We start from the raw sequence: 21844 nt of genomic DNA on the forward strand, positions 1-21844 counted from the left end.
ATTATTATTCAGGCCTCCATGGAGTGAAAAGACTCATCGTGGGAGGTCCTTCCTAAGAAAAGTCTGTCAAGACTCATCCAGGGGAGGTCCCCCCCCCCTAAGAAACACAAAGTCTATCATACCACTCCTTAAACTCACGTGGATAGGCTTATCTGTTCGTCAGACATGTTGTAATAGGTTTCACGGTATAATAAGAACACAGATGGTTAAGAAAACTTTTTAAGACTATCATTTGGACTACTATTTCAAAACTTCGAATTTTTTTTTTTGTTTTAACCTAGATGGCGCCATATTAGGACTTTAGTCTTGTGTTGCACGCTGCAATCACTTTTACTAGCCCCACTGTTACACCAAATTGTGGTTGTCTTGCCTTTGTAACAAACTTTGTGTTGTATGCTCTGAAGATGTTGGATATAATACCAGCGAAATATTAGCTTTTAAGTTAATAAATAGTTATTTTCTTAACCATCTGTGTTCTTATTATACCGTGAAACCTATTACAACACTCCTTAAACTCATTGACCGTTCTCGTTCTCACCACTCCATCAGGCAATGCATTCCACAATATTTAGACAAATTAGCTGGGCAAGTAAAAGGAAGATGATCTTAATGGGAGATTTTAATTATAGGAATGTGGATTGGAAAGAAGAAATAGTGTATAGTAACAAGGAGAATGAATCTGTTGAGTTTCTCCAGATAACTATCTAAAGCAGCATGTGATGGAAGCAACATGAAGTTTATTGCTGTTAGATTTGGTGATATCTTCACGGGATGTGTTTGTGAATGAGGTATCAACACTGCCACCTGTTGGCAAAAGTGATCATGAGGCATTGGTTTGGAAAGTAGTTAAACAGGAAAAAGTTGTTATCCAGAAGGTCCATATGTGGAACTATAAGGTGGGTGATTATCAGAAGTCCTGTAGTCATTGGGTTGATGAATTGTGTAGAAAAGATGTTGACAGTGTATGATAAGGCAGTATCTATCACAAGCAATGCATAACTGTGACCAAGAGTTAGGCAAATAAATAGTTGGAGTGAGATGTATGAACACTGAAAATAAGCAAGCAGTGTTACAAAAGAAGTTGGTATGGAGAAAGAACAAGACCGTTTGCAGCAAACAGATGCATGAAGAATATAAAGTGCAGGCCAGAAAAGTGACAAGTATGATTAAAAAAGAAAAAGTAGAATATGAGGGGAAATTTGTCAGTCAGATCAAAGCTAATCCAAGAGAATTTTTCTGCTATGTGGCAAGAAAGAGGAAAAATAATTATAGCAGGTTGATACTGGTGGAACGTTATGGTTGCAGAGTGACAATAGCAAATAATGATATAATGGAATTATTTAACTAACACCTCATCAGTGTATATCACAATGGTGTGAATGATACTGTGCATTGCACACCCAGGGAGGGGGCCAAGGGACCCTCCCCCCAAAAAAAAGAAAAACGAAAAATCACTAGAAAAATTTTCAAAAATTATTTCCTAATTAAAATATTTTTGTTTAAATTTATGTTGTGTCGTGTCTTCTATTTCTATGCTACTTATGAATTAGCCGTCGCATAAGGTGGGAATACTCTATAACTCTCAAGAATCCTGGTCGCTGTGAACGCAAGGCAAACGAAGTATTGCTCGGGTGCTTGTTTGCCAGAGCCGAGCCAGAAGAGATCAAGGGTATCATGTATTGGCAATCACTGTAAATGCTAATCATAGCTCGTATGCAATGTGTAGTGTGTATTCTCAAATCGTCTACTCAAACCTCCCCCCTCCAAGATTAAATCTTGAGTGCTCGGCCCCCTCCAAGATTAAATCCTGAGTGCGTCACTGATACTATGCAACATGTAGAAGGGAGGTAAGAATTAGGAGAATTAAAGGTGAAAGAATCAGAGGTGTATCAGGTGTTGCTTGGGTTAGATGTTAATAAGGCTGTGGGAATGGATGACATATCACTATCTTTAAAGAGTGTGCAAAAGAGATAGCCTTGTCCTGGTTATTTAATGAAAGTCTTGCAGTGTGGAAGAGTTCATAAGGAGTGGAAAGAAGGCAAAATAATACCTCTCCGCAAGCATGGTGTGAGAACAGAAATTTTCAATTATAGACCTGTCTGCAGGTGTCCAGAGTGTTGGAAAAATTGGTTAGAAATACAGGATTGGGATGATGAACATAAGATTCTCTATAATGGTCAGCATCTGTTTGTGAAGGGCAAGTCTTGTTTCAGCAATCTGCTTATGTTTTATGATAAGGCGATAAGAGTGTTGGATAAGGGAGAATCATACACAGTGATGCTCCTCTTGGACTTTGCAAAAGCATTTGATAGATTACCACAGATAAGTTGGTGTACAAGTTGTAGAGGATAGGAATAGATAGTATATTGGTTAGATGGATTGGAGATTTGCTCTCTGAATGATACCAGCAAGTTGTGTATGATGGAGCCATGTCTCAGAAAAGGAAAGTGATCAGTGGTGTGCTTCAGGGTTCTGTTCTTGGGCTCCTGCTGTTTAACTTATTTGTTAATGACATTTCATGTTGATTGAATGGGAATTTTCAAATGTTTGCCAATGATGCAAAGTTATGTAGAATTATCAGAAGTCATGCTGATATTAATTCTCTACAGGAAGATTTGAATAGACTTTTAGCTTGGACCAATGAGTGGGGTTACAGTTTTAACATTAATAAATGCAACGTGTTATGCTTTGGGTTGCAGAGGCTACATACTGTATTAGTGAAGCTATATTTCAAGAAGTGGATGAGATATGGCATCTTGGAGTGATGGTGTGAAATGAAGTTCCGAGGGCACATCACAAGTGTTGCAAAGACTGCACATTGTATTGCTACTATGATAAAAAAAAAAAGTACACTGACATATAGGGATACAGAGGTGGTGGTGCCTCTATATAAGGCATTGGTCAAACCACCTATAGACTATTGTTGTGCTCAAATTTGGTCACCTGATTTTCATTGTGATGGTGAAACACTAGATAGGATCCAAAGTGATATCAGGACTCTGCAGTCTTGGTTATGAAGAGGGTTTGAGAGAATGTGGATTACAGAGGTTGGTGGATAGGAGGAAAAGAGGAGATATGATAGAGACCTTCATTGTATAAAGATGTGGTAAAGAAGGGTGTGAGGAGTAGATTTTTTATGTGAAGAGTTGTTAGTGAGTGAAATGCACTGCCTGAGTGCATTGCAAATGCAGGTAGTGTACATAGCTCCAAATACATTATGATAGATATGTTGCTGGTTGAGTTGGCCTCCGAAGATGAGTCTGACTCCATGGAAGTTACCAATAATAATATGATCATAGAGGATACAATTTAATTAAAAATTTTAAAGGATTACTTGTGTTTAATTATTTATATGTGCTATATTCATTCCATTAAACCAGCACATAAGTCTGAACCAGTGATTCCCAAAGTGGGTGGTACTACCCCATTGGGGACACTTGAACGATCCAGGGGGCACTGAATTGAAGTAAGGAGGGAAGTGAAAGCATAAAGGACAAAAATTAGCAAAATTAGTGAAAGCAAAGATTAGGTGCTGAAAAAAATTCATTACAATTATTATTATTCAGGCCTCCATGGAGTAAAAGACTCATTGTGGGAGGTAATTCCTAAGAAACACAAAGTCTATCAAGACTCATCGAGTGGAGGTCCCCCCCCCCAAGAAACACAAAGTCTATCATACCACTCCTTGAACTCATTGCCCGTTCTCTATCTCACCATTCCATCAGGCAATGCATTCCATGGTTCAACCACCCTCTGTGCAAAGAAACCACTCCTCACCCTCTTGCTCACAGTTTCCTTTCGTAACTTCCAGGGATGGCCTCTTGTCATCACTCCTTCTCGCTGTTCAACCAAGCAAAAGAACTCCCCAGTGTCAACCCTGTAACCACCTCAACAGTTTAAAAGTCTCAATCATATCACCTCTCCTTCTTCTGTCCACCAAACTCTGCAGTCCCCATTCCCTCAGCCGATCCTCATAACTATCATTGTACAGTCCTGAAACCAACTTTGTTATCTGCCTTTGTACCCTTTCCACAGTTAATTTATTCCCTTCAAATCCTGGGGACCAAATCTGAGAACAGTAGTCCTAGTGTGGTCTGATCAGGGTCTTATGCAACAGAATGATAACTGTTTTAACCCTGCGGGTCAGGGTCCTTCTCATTATTGCAGTAATCCTCTGTGTTACCTTCATCACCTTTGCAATATGTCCCCTAAATTTCAGGTTTCTATCAATCATCAACCCCCAGATCTCTTGTCTCCCCTACTTCCTCTAGTATAACTCCTCCCACAGAGTATGCAGTGTCCCATCAATGTTTCCCAAACCTCAAGACCTTACATTTTGCTGCATTAAACCGAAACCCCATTCATTTTCCCATCTATCTAGCTTATTCAAATCCTCTTGCAGGGCTGCCGCATCTGCACTATTACTAATAATCATTGAAAATTTTGATGATGCAGCTGTTGTATAATGTAAGTAAAGGTCATAATGGTTGCTTTATTTCCAAGGAAATGTTCAAAATGTAAGTTATGGCTGATCAGCATTGAAGTTCAATGACAGGTCTTAACAAGCAAAGTGTTGGCTGGCATGCACTTTCAAGTGGTCAGGATTTTACAAGTCCAGTATGCATCGGCAAGAACATGTGCATGCTATGACTTGTTCATTGTATAATACTCTAAATATGTGAGACATATTAAATCAGTTTTAGATTGTTTCCGAATTGTGTGACAAGCAGTTAGCAGTTTGATGTAGTGCATAAAAAGTTTAGTACATATTCGATACCTAGTCGGTACCTTACTTACATGGATTACACACAAAGCAAATTATTGGTGTTCCAATAAAACAGTTTCAAGTGAGTATTTTTATACCTTTTCTTGTAAAAATAATTTGGTTCAGGTATGTAAGAAATTGCATTCTAGCACTTTTGTAAATTTAATTTTTATTTACAGATAATATCATGGCTGAACCCAAGAAGAAATGAGGCCAATATAATATAATACTGAATATTTGAAATATGGCTTTATGCAGTCATCTACAAACAAAACATTACCAATGTGCCTGATTTGCCAAAAAGTTTTTTCAAATGAATCTATGAAGCCTTTAGGACTAGAAGAACATTTGACAAAAGTTGATGCTGATTTATTGTATTTTCAAGCACTTAAAGAAAAATTTTTGAAACAACCAACATTGACAGGTATGTTTTCAGCAGCATCCAAACTAGATGATGATGGGTTGAGTCTTATAACATTTCCTTATTGATTGCTAAATCGGGAAAACCGCATAATGTTGGTGAAAAACTAATCCTACCGCCTATTAGTGAGGTCATATGCACTGTACCTTACAAATCAGCCTCTGATATCATCAATTCCTCTGAGCAATAATATAGTGCAACAAAGAACTGATGAAATGGCCCAGGATGTTGAAGCTTGTTATGTGAGTATTTAAAAACAACCCAGCTTCATTTCCTGGTAGAGCCTACTCTACCAGGAAATGTAGTCTTACTTTTAGCATAAGCACGATACATTAAAGAAGAAAAATTTGCCAAAAATTATTATTTGCTAAAAATTTGCTAACTGACACTAAAGGAGAATCAATATTTCATGCATTGGAAAAGTTTTTTTAAAGAAAAAGAAATTCTTCTTTTTCTTTAAATAATATCTTGTCAGTTGCTACGATGATACTCCAGAGATGGTAGGGCACTATCGCAGTTTTATTGCATATTTCAAAGAGGCAGTGCCAAATGTATTCACTGTACACTGTGTAATTCATCGTCAACATTTAGTTGACAATGAATATTATTGTGTAAACGTGTTTATATTTTATAATCCTAATGTCACAAGTATCTTTAAAGAATCAAATTTTATTCCTTCGCGGGGAAAACTTCACCAAAAAAACCGGTAAATGAATTAAACTATCAGTAACTCAAGGTAAGTTGCGAGTGAGTATCATCTTTCTGAAAAAATGCTGCGACAACAAGATAATTCCTAATTTCGCTAAGATTAAAGAAACCATTAAATCTCCTGGAGCTCATAATATTTACAGGAACACCAGTTTATCTTTAATCTGTAATCAACTCAGAGCAGCTAAACATGATCTGGCTATTAACATTCATCATGTTTCTGATCTCCGTACCTATATCTCCACAAACTTAGAACCACATCTTTCAAACGTAGTTCTGAATGTGGCTAAACGTTCTATACAACGTTCGTATAAAAAACAGAATCAACATCTAAACTGCAAATATGATGTTCTTGTTTCTGGACAAATCAAGCTGTTCCAAGTTCCAGATAATTGGATCATCAATGTATCTGGTTGCCCTTTAACTAATAGTGAAATACTCATCCTCTCAAAAGGATATGAATTCTCTATAGTCCCTTAAAAGATTCCATACCTAGATTTCCTAGTTAACATCGAACGGAACCTCATTCATCTTTCAAGTGAAAAAGCTAATGCTCTCTGCCTAGAAGTTGCTTCTTCGCTACTTAAAGCCAAGCTTCCTCCTTCGAACATATCTCCTTCTGAAAACAAAGTGCTACGTTCCTTAAGAAGCAACAGTCACCTCATCATTACTAAAGCTGACAAGGGGAAAGTGACAGTAATTATGAACTCTTCAAACTATAGAAGAAAACTTTCCCTTTTGCTTCGAGATTGCTCAACATACCAAGAACTCAATCATGATCCAACCAACAGACAACTGAAGAAATTAAACTCCTTGCTAGATGAGGTCATAAGTTAGGATATAGATACGATTGAAAGGCAAAAAACTCATTTTGCTAGGCCTACTAGGTTTTATGGTCTACCTAAAATACATAAGACAGATATTCCTCTTCACCCTGTAGTGGATTGTATTGATTCCCCTACTTATCGCATAGCTAAATTATTGAAATCACACATAGCCAACTCGTGCTCTTTTTCAAAAAAATCTTTGGAATTCTTAAATAAATTGAAAAATATCACATTACAACCTACAGATCTTATGGTTAGTTTTGATAATGTACCTCTAAAAGAGACTTTAGAATTACTTGCTGACATCTTCCCACAAGACATTTTAAAGTTATTTGATTTCGTAATGCACTCTGGATATTTCTTATGTCAAAACAAATTTTATAACCAAATGGAAGGAACACTCATGGGAAGTCCACCCTCTCCTGCTCTACCAAAATTTCATTTGGAACATCTAGAAGAAGTCCTGTTCACATCTATATTCCCTCAACCATCCTTTTGGGTTAGATATATAGACGACATCTTTGCTGTATGGCCTCATAACAGAGACTCCTTACTTTCCTTTTTAAGCAGTATCAATTCCTTACATCCTCGTATAAAGCTTACCATGGAGATTGAAAAAGACAACGAGTTATCATTTTTAGACATCTCCTCATCCATTCACCTTCAGGTATTCTTACAACAGTTTACAGAAAACAGACTTTCATAGGTCATTATATTCTCAAAGAATCTGCCCGTCATCCTTGTCAAAAAACAGGAATCATAAAATGTTTAATCCGACAAGCCAAAACTAATTGTTCAACTTCTCATTTATTATTGAAAGAACTTTCGACTATCAAACATCACACGAAACTAAATGGCTTCTCCGAAAAGAGTACACAACATCATTTCGATTCTTACAATCCAACACAGAACAGCAAAGATTCAATACTTTTGAATCTTTGCCATTCTGTGTTGGATTGTAAGAATTTTTCTGTGATTTAAAGGCCAGAGTGGCCTTTAAACCTACAGAAACGATTAGACAATTCTTAACATCTCAAAAAGATAGCCTTCCTTTCTCCAAATATGCTGGAGTTTATAACATACCCTGCTTGTGCGGCTTGAATTATAGCGGCCAAACTTCAAGGAGCATTGAAATTAGGCAAAAAGAACACATAGGTGACGTCGATAATAACAAAGAAGAAAAATCGGGGTTAGTTTTTCATTTCTCAAGAACGAACCATACCATAGAGTGGGAAAGAAGCACAATTCCTTACATGGAGGAGGACTTCCACTCCCGAATTTTCACTGCAGGACAGTGAAAATTCGGGAGCGGAACAGTGACATTTCACTGTCCTGCAGTCGAACTTCTATTCCTTTTGGCTGCATTTCATTGGCTATCATCAATAACACTCCCCCTCCCCATTCTTTTCTCTCTATCCTTCCTGAACGCACTATACCCTTCACATTTTATCCGACTAAATATATAATCGTCTGTTAGCCATGTCTCACTAATATCAATAACCTTTGGCTGGAATGAGCCAACAAACAAAGGCCAAAAATTCCTCCTGCTTGTTCCTAATGGCATTAGTGTACATAAAGTGCAAAAGCTCCTTAGGCCCATCCTTATCTTGATGCCTTATACTAACTATCCCATTCTAGTTTGTTACCATTGGTTAGCACCAATGGTAACAAACTAAATATTATACACAATGTGTATAATATGCACGTGCATATTATACACATTCTTACACCCAACCATCTCACTGATGTCTGCATCAGCCCCCCCCCCCCAACACACACACACACACACACACACTAAAAGATCTAGTTTCTCTGATTCTGTACACTCATTCAACAACAATTTTTCCAGCCTCTGAACACCAAATCTATTCAGATGCAAACCATCCTGTTTTGTATAAGTCCTTTCGCCCATCCAACTCACTCCGCAACACTCCTCCTGTATGCATCGGGTCAATCGCTATTATGGCCCTCCTTCTCAACCCTACTCAGTCATACCGCAGCAACAGACTCATTATCTTAACACTCTCACTGTTTTCTTTTGCTACTGCTAGTAATTCTTTCAAGTCCTCTCTCATGCCATACTTTTCTCCTTTTAAATCATTTGTTCCAGTCACTGCAATAATTTCTTTCATCCTATGCTTGTGTGCTTTAATGGCCTCACTTACATCATTAATTTTCACACCAGGAAAGTACGATTTTGTCAAACTCTCATCAATCGCACCTTTTACAAATGAATCGCCATATAATACTCGCTCCTTAATTTTTATTTCTCTCCTGATCATGCCCTCATTTTTCTTATTTTGCACTTGTTTCTTTTTGTTATTAGCTGATCCATTCGGTAGACATTTTTACAATTGCTCCAGCTGCTGCTTTACCCAATGTATCACTCTGCGCAACTGAGCTATTCTCCCTCATTGCAGCTAACTCTTCATTTTTTTATATCAGTCATACTATTTTCTCGTTTGGAACTTTTCTATCCCTTTCAACCATGTCACATTGAATCTCACTCTGAATGCTATCTGGTGTTACATCAGAATTTTCAATCGTATTTTGACTTTCATCTACTACATCAATCTTGCAACCTGAGGCACACTTTGCCACCACTATTGCTTTCGAATCAAACTCCAGCCGCTCTTAGCAAAACACACATTCCACAGACATTGCACTGCATGAAGTCCCTTTGATTAAATTCTATAAACAATGACAGCAACTTGGACACCACCAGTGGTGCACCCAGAGGGGGACAAGGGGGCCCTGGCCCCCTCAAAGAAAAACAAAAAAACACTAGAAAATTTCCCCCAAATCTTTTCCTAATTAAAAATTAATTTTTTTATTTATGTTGGGTTGTGTTTTCTGTTTCTGTACTACTTATGAATTAGCAATCACTGCAATACTTGTTGAGTAGATGATTTGTATTCTCAAATCATCTACTCAACCCCCCCCCCCCCCCCCAAGATTAAATCCTGAGTGCACTACTGTTCTACTTTGCATTGGTGCCATGTGCTACACTATGTATCTTACCATATCTTATCAAAAAACTAACACTATTTAAAACAAAATTTCAAGCTAAACTAATTAACTCTGCGATGCACAATTTTTTTATCTGATAATGCTATTTTTTTAAAAACTAAATAATATAACTTTTGGAGCTCTTCCTCAAGTATATTTATTTTCTCATACATTGTCTAATCATTGACCAGACAATGAAGGAATGGCTGTCATTCCTCTGCCATTTCCTCTGAGATAAAGCTCTTCATGATGTTCAAAGGACGAAATACCTTGATCAATATTGTCCGATACTTCAAAATAACAAGATCCTGTAATAACTTGATAACTGTTCGCATTAAATGCCTGAAATATATCCCCAAGCATGTTCATATCATCCACTCAGTCATTCCTTTATCTGCTGATGATGTTCTTGGCCTAAGTGAGAAATTGTTGCACATAATGCATTTTTGCTTTTCTCTCCAACTAAGTCAGCTACCTAACCAACTATTTATATTTATATCTTCTCATGGAATTGACACTACTTCCTATCTTGGTCTTTATTTTCCCACCATTTATCCATGTTGCACTGCCTCATTTAACTTGCTGCTGCTGTTAAATAGTTCTTGTCCATTGCCCAAGCTGAATTGATTTCCTTTCTGCTTAACTCCTTATTTCATACTATAATTCCAGCTTTCTTGAGTTTTTTTTTTATAATCATTATCAGTGTAGTTCCAAGTAATATCAAAGTTCTCATATGACTAGTCACTACCCAGGTGATTACTTCAGTTCACTTCTGCCAGTTGGAAGCAAATTTGACATCACACATTCATAGTAATATCCTCTGATGAAATGATCACATCCAAGAATGTCAATCCAGATATGCCTGCCACTTTTCATACTGCTTAAAGTAGTTTTGTCTCAAAAACTAAAACATTTTTCTCTGCTCTCAGATGTTATCTCTTACTTGCAATGTACTGTTTATTAAAATCACCCATAATGATCAAGAAAAAACCTGTTTCTTGTTTGCTATGCTAATTTATGTATACATTTCCTTATCACCATTCTTCTAATTTCTAGACATATTAGCAACATCCAACACCACAGCAAATGTTGTCCCTTTTATTTCTATCTCATGTAGGCACAATTCCTCTATGATCATCAACAGTACTATTCCAAAACCTTTTTACCCTTCATATCATCCTGGAAAATATCATATCCTCTTTATTTCTGTCCGGATACCATTCTTATCCAACTATGTTTCACTGATAATGACTGTTTTTGGACACACCCATCCACCCACCCACACACACAACAACTTAATCCCTCTTATTTCTGATATTCCTTGTAACTGTATCTATAACCAGTCCTATCCATGTCATCTCATTAGTCACTTCTCCATAACTGACCCTGGCCTTCCACTTTATCAATACTTATTCGATATGGTGGCAAAAGGTTGGTCGATTGGTAAAGCCTCTGCTACTAATGGCTCAGTTAAGTAAGTTTGAGCACAGTTAGTAGTTGGAAGGGGACCAATCGTTTGATGCTGTTGGCACACTCTCCCTCGATGAGTCTTTGGACTCCCTGCAGGTGTCAAATAATAATAATAATAATATGTTTTCCAGATGCAAGTACTCTCCGAGAGGCTCAGGGAAACAACTTGAGAAAGTTTCATGTTGGGTCTCTAGAGTGGAGTTTCTGGACTATGTAAAAAATAAAAATAAAAGAAATATATAAAATTAATAATAAAAAAAAAATTCTTAGTCCATTCCATGGAACAAATGTACTATAGGTTTACAAAAAAAAAAATTTGTGGGTGGGGTCACATAAAAAAAAGTATTTGAATGAGTGGCATCATTAATTAGGAATAACAAAAATTTTATGGAGAATATATAAGGCAAAGAACGTGAACAGTAAGCTCCCAGGCAGTGCAAAGCAGAAAAGGAAGGATGGCCAATATAATAAGAAAAGCAATATTCAGACTATGAGATACTCCATGTGGAGATACTAGAATGCCAGACATGAGAGAGACTGGTGTGGCAGTAGAGGTAGATGAATTGAAGGTGCTTAGGATAATGTAGAATCATAATGCAAAATTTATGGCTATGGAATATTGATCAATGGCATTATAAAAATGTACAAGGAATTGGCAATGAGCCTGACTAGGCTGTAAGTCTGAGCTCTTGGAATGTCTGGGGGGGGGGAATAGTTCTGCTGCATAAAGGAGGCTCGGCTCCAAGACAGGTAGCAAATTATAAACTGATCAGTGTCTCAGGGATTGTAGTTAAAATACTGGAAAAACTGGTCCAAGGCAGAATCCAGGAATGAGTGGGTGGGAATAGATACTCTGTGCAAGACAGCATGGTTTTTGAGATAGACAGTTGTATCAAGTTTTTGTCTTGTACATCCTTTTTTTTTTTTTGAGTGCATGGGGTGGCATATGCATGTATTCTTCTTAGCCAAACGCTGAATAATAAAATCAAGTTTTTTCACTTGATTAGAGAGATAAAGTATTTTAACAGATAAGTGAGAAACAATCTACAACTATCTTTCATCCAGAGTATTTTGAATAATATGGTGATAAACCATTTTCCTACTTGTATGTAAATATGACTTGCACTATTGATTTAGCCTCTTAGTATCTTCATGGCTGTGGCTCCATACTTGATGAGACTTCAATAAAGGTTGCAAACAGTCTCATTAGTGACATTTCCCATAATGCATAGTATATACATCCGAAAGGAAGTATGCTATGCATTATGGGATATTAGGGCAATTTGATGGGAATTCATTTGTCTTTATGTACATGCAGCCTAGTTGTGATACTTTAGAAACTTGTTTGCTCACGCATGGTTACAGATAAAAACATTACGAAGATAAAAACAATAATACAATAACAATAATAATACTAAGTGTAATTTACTTTCTGACCACGGGAAAAAAAAAAAAACAGATCTGGTGAGTTATCAGCATTTAGACTAATTTAATTTTCAATCCTAATTTTATTATTATTACAATTTGTGTCCATGTAAATAAATGTCCATTATTTCTACTTCTTCATGATCCTGGGATATGAATGCAGGTAATGAATTCAGCATGAACTGAACTGAATTTAATAATAGGTTAAAAAACAGGTAAAAGCTAATTGCTGCACATACAGCAGCAAGTTTGCTTTCCATGCCAACTAAGCAATCGTTTTTTTAGAACATTCAATAATACTTGCCACGATATTGACTATACTGCCAAAATAGTGCTTGCTTAATCCCAAAATTCATCGATTTCATGCCTATTTTATTTTACCTGCTGAAGTTGGAATACTTTCAGACAATGCAGCCATACTTCTAGACAAAAAAAACCGATATTGACTATACTGCCAAAATAGTGCTTGCTTAATCCCAAAATTCATCGATTTCATGCCTATTTTATTTTACCTGCTGAAGTTGGAATACTTTCAGACAATGCAGCCATACTTCTAGACAAAAAAAAACAAAAAAAAAAAACTAATCATTAAAATTTATATTTATGTAAATAAATGTATAAACTGTTTGGAAATAAGTCAATAGAAACCCCCATGGACAAGGTGCACTGTGCCATGTAACAGGCCATGTTTTTGCAGCCATTATAAATTGAAGGAACATGATGCTCCCATGTCAGTGCAACTGTGTCCTGGTGAAATGGCTGCTAGAAGAGAACTGACAGAGTTTGAAAGAGATGTGATAGAATGCCATGTTGCAGGCTTCTCGTTGACAAATTGAGTCATCCCAGGTCAGCAATCAATGATACCATACCGAGATGGAAATGCAGGAAGTCAACTGCAAGTGCTACATGCGGTGGATGACCCACACTGAATGTGACCATAGGGTGCTATGAATGATAATATGTAAAAACTGCCATTCATCGACTGACACACTGAATGAGTAGTTCTGAGCAACTAAAACACAAATCTGCACAAAAACATTCAGAACCAAGGCTCACAACATAGATTTCCATGGTAGAACTGCAATATGCAAGCCCCACATTACCTGAGCCAACATGCAGCATCATCTTCAGTGGTGCAAAGAGTGTGTACAGTGGGTTGTGGAAGCTTGGAAAGCTGGATTCATTATGGAGCAATGAATCACACTATATCCTGTACCAAGCAGATAGATGGGTCTGGGTGTTGCAGATTCTCAGTGAATGGCTCTTAACAGTGCAACTGTCAAATTTTGAGGTGGCAGTGTGATGGCATGGTTCTGTTTTTCCTGGTTTGGTATTATTATTATTATTCAGGCCTCCATGGAATCAAAAGACTCATCGTGGGAGGTCCTTCCTAAGAAACACAAAGTCTATCATACCACTCCTTAAACTCATTGACTGTTTTCGCTCTCACCACTCCATCAGGCAATGCATTCCATGGTTCAACCACCCTCCATGCAAAGAAACCACTCCTCACCCGCTTGCTCACAGTTTCCTTTCGTAACTTCCAGGGATGGCCTCTTGTCATGGACCTCTGTTTGTGGCAACACAAACATTGAACTACAAGAGGTATCTGAACATTATGGACAATGCATTGCTTTCTACATTGTGACATTTCTAATGAAACTGACTATTGTCTCTTTCAGCAAGACAGTGCACCATGCCATAAGGCTGCTGCTGCTGCTGCTGCTGTAACTTCATAGTTTGTGGACATGAATGGGCTCCACAGAGCCCTGATTTCAACCCTATTGAACATCTGTGGAAATGAATAAGATAAAAACTTCCATGACAACAGTATTCTTAAAGCTGGGCAAATTTTAGATTTATATAGTTAAGTATTAATGGTTTTGCAGATGAGGAGTAGTATCATCACAGCAAAAGATTTTTTTTTTTTTTTTGGAGATTTAACCTAGATATCGACATTATTCATAACAAACTACTGTTAAGAATGATGTAAACCAGCATACGCATTTTACAAAATTATACATATTGGAATACATACCAGCATCCATAAGAGGAGGAGGTGATTTAGCACTTTTTAATTTGGCTGATGATCTGTGGACATTATAGCTGCCAGCATTTAAAGAGAAATGTAATCTGCTGTCTTCTGTAAGCAAGAGTGATGGTGCAAATTTTTTGCTGTCTATACCCCTTGAATTTTCAAGTTGTCCATCTAGGTTAAGATGGATATTACTATCTTCTGAAGATTGTCGAAACAGTTTAACACTATCTTTTATATTAAGGAACTTAGTTCGTCCTGTGAGAAGAGGAATGTGTCCAATACTTGTTCTGGTTTGGAAAGCAGACGAATATGATCTGTTGAACTGCATATCTATTTTCTGTTCTTTATTTTCATCAGATACTTTATTTTTAGTTCTGAAAAAGTTTCATTTTCAGATACTTTATTTTTAGTTGTTCTGACAGTAAAAAAAATACATATTTTAATTTATTTAAAATGCTCATAATATCCATGTATATATTATAAGAGAAAAATCCTAATATTTCCTTAAAAATTTTAAAAATATAGAATAGATTCAAGTATGAATAGACTGCAACATCTGGTGCAGTGCAACTGGAATCTCCTCTCATCATCATCATAACAGTGTAACTTAAAAACTGCATAATTAATCAGAAATTTAAGTTATCTACATAATTAGAAATCAGATATTAGTTCATCATTATTGTCATGAAAAACTCCACAAAATCTCCTTTGCATGTTAACAATTGAAGGCATTCTTTATTTTATTTAGCGTATGATGTACAGGTCTCAGGATATTACATAAAAACAATTTCAAAAATCATAATAAAAGGGGTACAGTAGACTGCCTCCTCATGGTGCAACCAGGATATTAGGGAAATATTAGATCATTTTCCAAATAGCCAACATCGACCTATAATCTATGAACTAGGCCTAAATATTCCAATCATAAGAACAGTATTAAAACCTAGGTGGAACTTTCTCAAAGCTGACTGGGAATCTTTTAAGAAACAGGTTGATACTGTTATAAGATTTATAAAGCACAATGTAAACAACTACAATAGATTTGTTGACATTATTAATGGTGCTGCCAAACTAACCATTCCAAGAGGTTTTAGGAGAGATTATATCCCAGGTTGGAATAGTGACAGTGAAAGACTGTATAAAGAATTCTCTACTAATAATAACCCTACAGTAGCCACTGAGCTGCTGAAGTCTCTCAATAATGCTAAGAAAGACAAGTGGATTAAGACAATGAACAATTTTAATTGAAAGCATTATACAATGTTACATTGTTCTTTCCAAATTCTTTATTTTCTGCTAAATGATACTGTTAATAACTTACTGTTGTTTAGGGATGAAGTAGTTGTGTTCTTATAGATTCTTATCTTTGATGCAGAGTTAAAGTATACCGTATTTACTCAAATATAACTCGCACTTTTTTCCCAAAAAATTAAAGTTAAAAAATCGTGGTGCGAGATGTATGTGGAAATTTTCAGAAGTTTTTCAGGGAAAAAAAAAATGACGTTTATAATTAAATCCTCAGTATACGTTATAATTTATAATTGCTTGCATTATTTATAAAATGAATACATTTAAATTTTAATTATCAACATTGTTTACGCGATCGGCCACTCACCTTCATCATGCAATATATTTGAATCTTTAGTGACAATGCTTCTGTAATTAAATTAAAACAAACAGTTTCATTATTGTTTGTCCTTTTATCATTTTGGAATCATAAGATCCCCACAATTTAAAAAACAAAACAAAACTGAAAATGCATGTGACTCAACAAGAATCTACTATTTGCTATCGCTACTTCCGGTCTCCCATATGATTAGTGCAGTATTAACAAAAGACCGAGCAACTCAGTGACAAAGACTTACCGAAGATCGTTGAGTTGAAATGCTGATTCTCTTCAACCAAATTCCAAAATATCTGAAACTGCCATAACAACATTCGCTATGTATTTCTTAAAGTTTTATAAACTTTTTGTGAGCAAGGTATATGTGAAATTTTTAAATTTATTTTTTTGTAAAGTAAAATCAGGGGTGCGAGATATATGCGAGGGCAAGTCATATTCAAGTAAATATGGTAATATACACTGCTCGGAAACAAGTCAATGGACACCATAGTGTGAGGAATGCACAGCCAATGGCACTCACCGTAATAAGATGTAGGCCCGCCTTTTGCTGTAATGACTGCAGAAATCCTATTGGACATACTTTCCACAAGTGTATGGTAGCAATCAATGGGAATTTTGGACCATTCTTCCTGTAGGCATGTAATTAGGTCCTGGACTGTTGTGGGGCAGATGTTCCTTGACCTTGACTGATGCTCCAGTTCATTCCACAGATATTTAACAGGGTTGAGATCAGGGCTCTACAGAGACTAGTCAAGTGTGGTGACATTCATGTCCACAAACCATGCAGTTACAGCAACAGCCTTATGGCACAGTGCATTGTCTTGCTGAAAGAGACAATGGTCAGTTCTGTAGAAACCCACAAAGTAGGAAGCATTGCATTGTCCATAATGTTCATATACCTCTGGGAGTTCAATGTTTGTGGTACCACAAACAGAGGTCCAATACCAAACCAGGAAAAAATGACCATACCATCAAACTGCAACCTCCAAATTTCACGGTTGGGGTTATGCACTGTGGTAAGAGGCGATCATTGGACATTTGGTGCACCCACCTCTGCTCGGCAGAGGTGGGTGTACTTGCTCCATAATTCAGGTTTCCAAGCTTCCAAGTCCCACTTTTTTTTGCATACATGCTTTGCCTGAACCAACATGCAGACAATGTTGCATGTTGGTTCAAGTAATGTGGGGCTTGCATATTGCAGTTCTACCATGAAAGCCCATGTTATGAGCCTTGCTGAATGTTTTTTTGTGCAGATTCATGTTCCAGTTGATGCTCAGAGCTCCATATTCAATGTGTCAGCTGACAAATGGTACTGTTTATATATTATACTTCATAACATGCTACGATCATGCTTGGTGAAAGTGGTGGGTCACCCACCGTGGGTAGCATTTGCAGCTGACTCCCTTGTGCTTTCATCTCAGTATGGTATCACTGATTGTTGACCTGGAATGGCTCAATTTGTCAACTATTTGCTGAACAGATAGCCTGCAATATGGCATCCTATCATGACACCTCTTTCTTACTCTGTCAGTTTTCTTCTCGCAGCCATTTCACTGGGACAAGTTGCACTGACTTGGGGGCATCACATTCCTCTGATTTATACCGGCTACAAACTTGTGACTTGTTACATGTCACGATGTAACCATGTGCCCATTGGGGTGTCTGTATTGATTTCTTTCCAAGCAGTGTATGTAAGACTCGTGCAATACAAAAACAATTTCATATAAACCCATATTTAATTCATTCTGTTTAATTATCAAATTTAATTCATATTTACTGAATTCTTCTAGCAATGTAACTTAATTCTCATATATATGTGTTACAGAAAGAAAGAAAGAACAACTTTCAAAGGTGGTAATAAAGCTAAGGCAACAATCTGTATATATCTGGATTAATATTTCATGTATAGGAGAGTTTGGTGAGAGATGATACAAAAGTGTTTTGATACCCCCCCCCCCAAAAAAAAAAAATTCTCTGGACATTGCAAGTGTAAGTAATAACAGAATGTCAGTGATAGTTCCTTCAATTTGCTTATAAAGTTGACTCTTTCAAGTGAAATTACTTGAATTAATGAACTGAAATAAATTTAAAACATCTAAGGGAAAGTCACGGGGTTAACATTCAAGGGCATCAGCTGCAGAGAGCTTCACAAAAAGAGAAGCAGTATCAAAATTCACAACTACATCAGCAAAAAGCTAGCTAGGATTAAACTTTTTATTTTTGTAAGAAATGTGTCTTATGTTTAATGTGAGTGATCATGAGTGGTCTGTACAATGATGCAAAATATTGGATGAGAAATTTGTGATTCTGGGAGTGGGACTACAACAGAATCAACTAGTAGATTTTTGTTTATGATATTTTGTAGATGATAAATCCTGGACAGAATTGTATTTTTAGTATTTTGAAAGTTATCTTGACCAATTATTATTATTATTCTTATATATCAAATATATATATATATATATATATATATATATATATATATAAAGATGTTTTTTTGCTCTAAATCTCAAAATGTCAACAAGTTAAAACTAATCAGGAAATTCAGTTCTCTCCAAGAAAAAAAAGAGAAGTCTTTTTTTTCAACAAACCTCACCTGTCTCAGGAGAAGGTGGTTGTCAACAAGTCTAGTCACAACCTATTGGCTGCTGAAAAAAGTGTTCTCTCAAGAGGCCTCAATTTTGTTCTGTTATTGACATGTATTCCTAAAGAATTATTACTCAACACAATTGAAAAAGCTGCTTCTTTACTTCCTACCCAGGATGCAAACCTACTCTGTATTGAGTCTAGCTTCACTATTAACAATACTAAACTTCCTACCGACAACATTCTCTCTCTCTCTTCAGAACGACAGGCTATTAAAAATTAAAGAATAACCAAGACATCATCATTCTCCCAGTGGATAAAGGAAATGCTCCAGTAGTCCCCAACAAAAAGATTATGCATAAGATACAAGATTTACTTACTCAATCCTCAAAAGAGATCCTACTAGAGAATTTCAGAACCATACAAACAATTTGCTGAGAACAACAACAGAATTACCAAGAAATTTACACCTTTCCCTCTGTTCTCTCCATCCTCTACCTTGGCTATATGGTCTTCCAAAAATTCACAAGGAGAATATTCCACTTCGTCCTATGGTCGAAGGTAATGATTCTCTGATTTACAAGCTTTCTAAATATCTCGCTTCTTCTCTAAAATGTTTATCCAGGAAATCTACATCCTTCTAGCAAAACTGCACAGATTTTGTATCCAAGCTCAAAGATATTGCAATCAAAGACACAGATATCATGGCCAGCTTTGACGTAGTTTCATTGTTTACAAATGTTCCTATGGAAGAAGTACTTTTCCTTTTAAAAGACAAAGTATCTGAGAAGATCACGGCCTTATTGATACACTGTGTCAACTCCAGTTACTTTAAATTCGAAGACACAATCTAAAAGCATAATTCAGGCCTTGATATGGGAAAACCTTTGTCCCTAGTTCTTGCCAACATTTACCTGGAAGATTTCGAAGAAAAGGCGATTTCCTCCTTTCCTTTAAAAACCTAAAGTGTGGAAACTATATTGACAACATCTTTTTAATTTGGGAACATGGCCTTGATACCCTCCAGAACTTTCAAGAACACCTAAATAATATACATCCTAACATTAATTATTATTATTATTCAGGCCTCCATTAAGTCAAGACTCATCGTGGGAGGTCCTTCCTAAGAAACACAAAGTTTATCAAGACTCATCGAGGGGAGGTCCCCCCCCCCACAAGAAACACAAAGCCTATCATACCACTCCTTGAACTCATTGACTGTTCTTGCTCTCACCACTCTATCAGGCAATGCATTCCATGGTTCAACCACCCTCCATGCAAAGAAACCACTCCTCACCCTCTTGCTCACAGTTTCCTTTCATAACGTCCAGGGATGGCCTCTTGTCATCACTCCTTCCCGCTGTTCAACCAAGTGAAAGAACTCCCCAGTGTCAACCCTGTAACACCCTCTCAACAGTTTAAAAGTCTCAATCATATCACCTCTCCTTCTTCTATCCACCAAACTCTGCACTCCACATTCCCCCGATCCTCATAACTATGATTATACAGTCCTGATACCAACTTTGTTATCCGCCTTTGTACCCTTTCCACAGTTAATTTATCTCCTTGAAATCCTGGGGACCAAATCTGAGCACAATAGCCCAAGTGTGGTCTGATCAGGGTCTTGTACAACAGAATGATAACTGTTTTATATCTGCAGGTCAGTGTCCTTCTCATTATTAGAGCAATCCTCTGTGTTACCTTCGCCACCTTTGCATTATGTTCCCTAAATTTCAGGTTTCTATCAATTATCAACCCCAGATCTCTTGTCTCCCCTACTTCCTCCAGTATAACTCCTCCCATAGAATATACAGCATCCCATGGATGTGTTCCAAACCTCAAGACCTTACATTTTGCTGCATTAAACTGATACCCCCATTCATTTGCTCATCTGCCTAGCTTATTCAAATCCTCTTGTAGGGCTGCCACATCTGCACTATTACTAATAATCCTTCCCAGCTTCGCATCATCTGCAAACAACTGAATATCCCCTTGCAATCCACTGATATAAAGTCATTGATATATTGATGTCAATGATATAAAGGTTAAACAATAAGATATTGATGTCATTGATATAAAGGTTAAACAATATAGGTCCCAGTATTGAGCTCTGTGGGACCCCACTTGTAACCCTCTGCTTCCTTGAAACTGCCCCACCATACACAACTCTCTGATACCTATCGGACAGCTAATCTTGAATCCAGTTGACCAATCTGACATTCAGACCCATGTGCTGCAACTTCAATATCAGCTTATCATGTGGCACCCTGTCAAATGCCTTTGCTAAGTCTAAGAAAATGTGAGTATATGCCTTTCTCTCATCTAATGCTCTTGTAACTTTATCATAAAAGGCTAGCATATTGCTAAAACAAGAGTTCCCCTTCACAAATCCATGTTGACTCTCACAGATAACATTACCCTCATCTGCCCAGTGCTGTATACAGTCCTTCACTACTTTCTCCAAGATCTTACTAACTACTGATGACACACAAACTGGTCTATAATTAGACACTTCCAGTCTGCTACCATACTTATGCAATGGCACTATCTTACCTTCCTTCCATTCCATGGGCACCTTTCCAGCAGCCAGACTTTAATTGAAAAGCCAGGTCAAAGGCACTATTGGTTCCATAGCACATTCTCTCAAAACTCGTGGTATTTCACCACGAGTTTTGAGAGAATTTTAAGTTTAATTAAGATGAATTGGAGGATAAAGGCTTTCTTTCTTTATGTTAAAGATACCAAGCAATTTTAAACCTGGTTTTACTCCATTTTTTCCAAGTAAGCAAACAGACAAAATGTCAAGTTTGGGCCTGCAATTTATGCAAGACTAGCTGGTCCCACAGGTAGTGCAAGACCAAGGCAACTCAAGGTAAAGGTGGAGCAAGATCTGATCACTAATCTTAATATTCACCCTAAATGCCAAAACACATCTTCAAGAAGGGGATGTATGATTATGATGTTTTGTATT

General features: G+C 36.9%; 1 protein-coding gene across 3 annotated transcripts in view; it reads right to left on the reverse strand.

Moving 5' to 3' along the window:
- The window catches only part of LOC150105342 (calmodulin-binding transcription activator 1-like), a 1067501-nt gene that overhangs the window by 162441 nt on the left and 883216 nt on the right, over nt 1-21844 (reverse strand). For all 3 annotated transcript variants that reach the window (XM_090394729.1, XM_090394728.1, XM_090394730.1), the window contains one exon: nt 14664-15037. In XM_090394729.1, the coding sequence (XP_090250855.1) occupies nt 14664-15037 (374 nt within the window). The remainder of the gene's footprint in view (nt 1-14663; nt 15038-21844) is intronic.

Source organism: Typopeltis vanoorti, chromosome 6 (genome assembly GCF_054136105.1).
Source record: "Typopeltis vanoorti isolate ZY-2024b chromosome 6, IOZ_Tvanoo_1.0, whole genome shotgun sequence".
NCBI classification, from domain to species: Eukaryota; Metazoa; Arthropoda; class Arachnida; order Uropygi; family Thelyphonidae; genus Typopeltis; species Typopeltis vanoorti.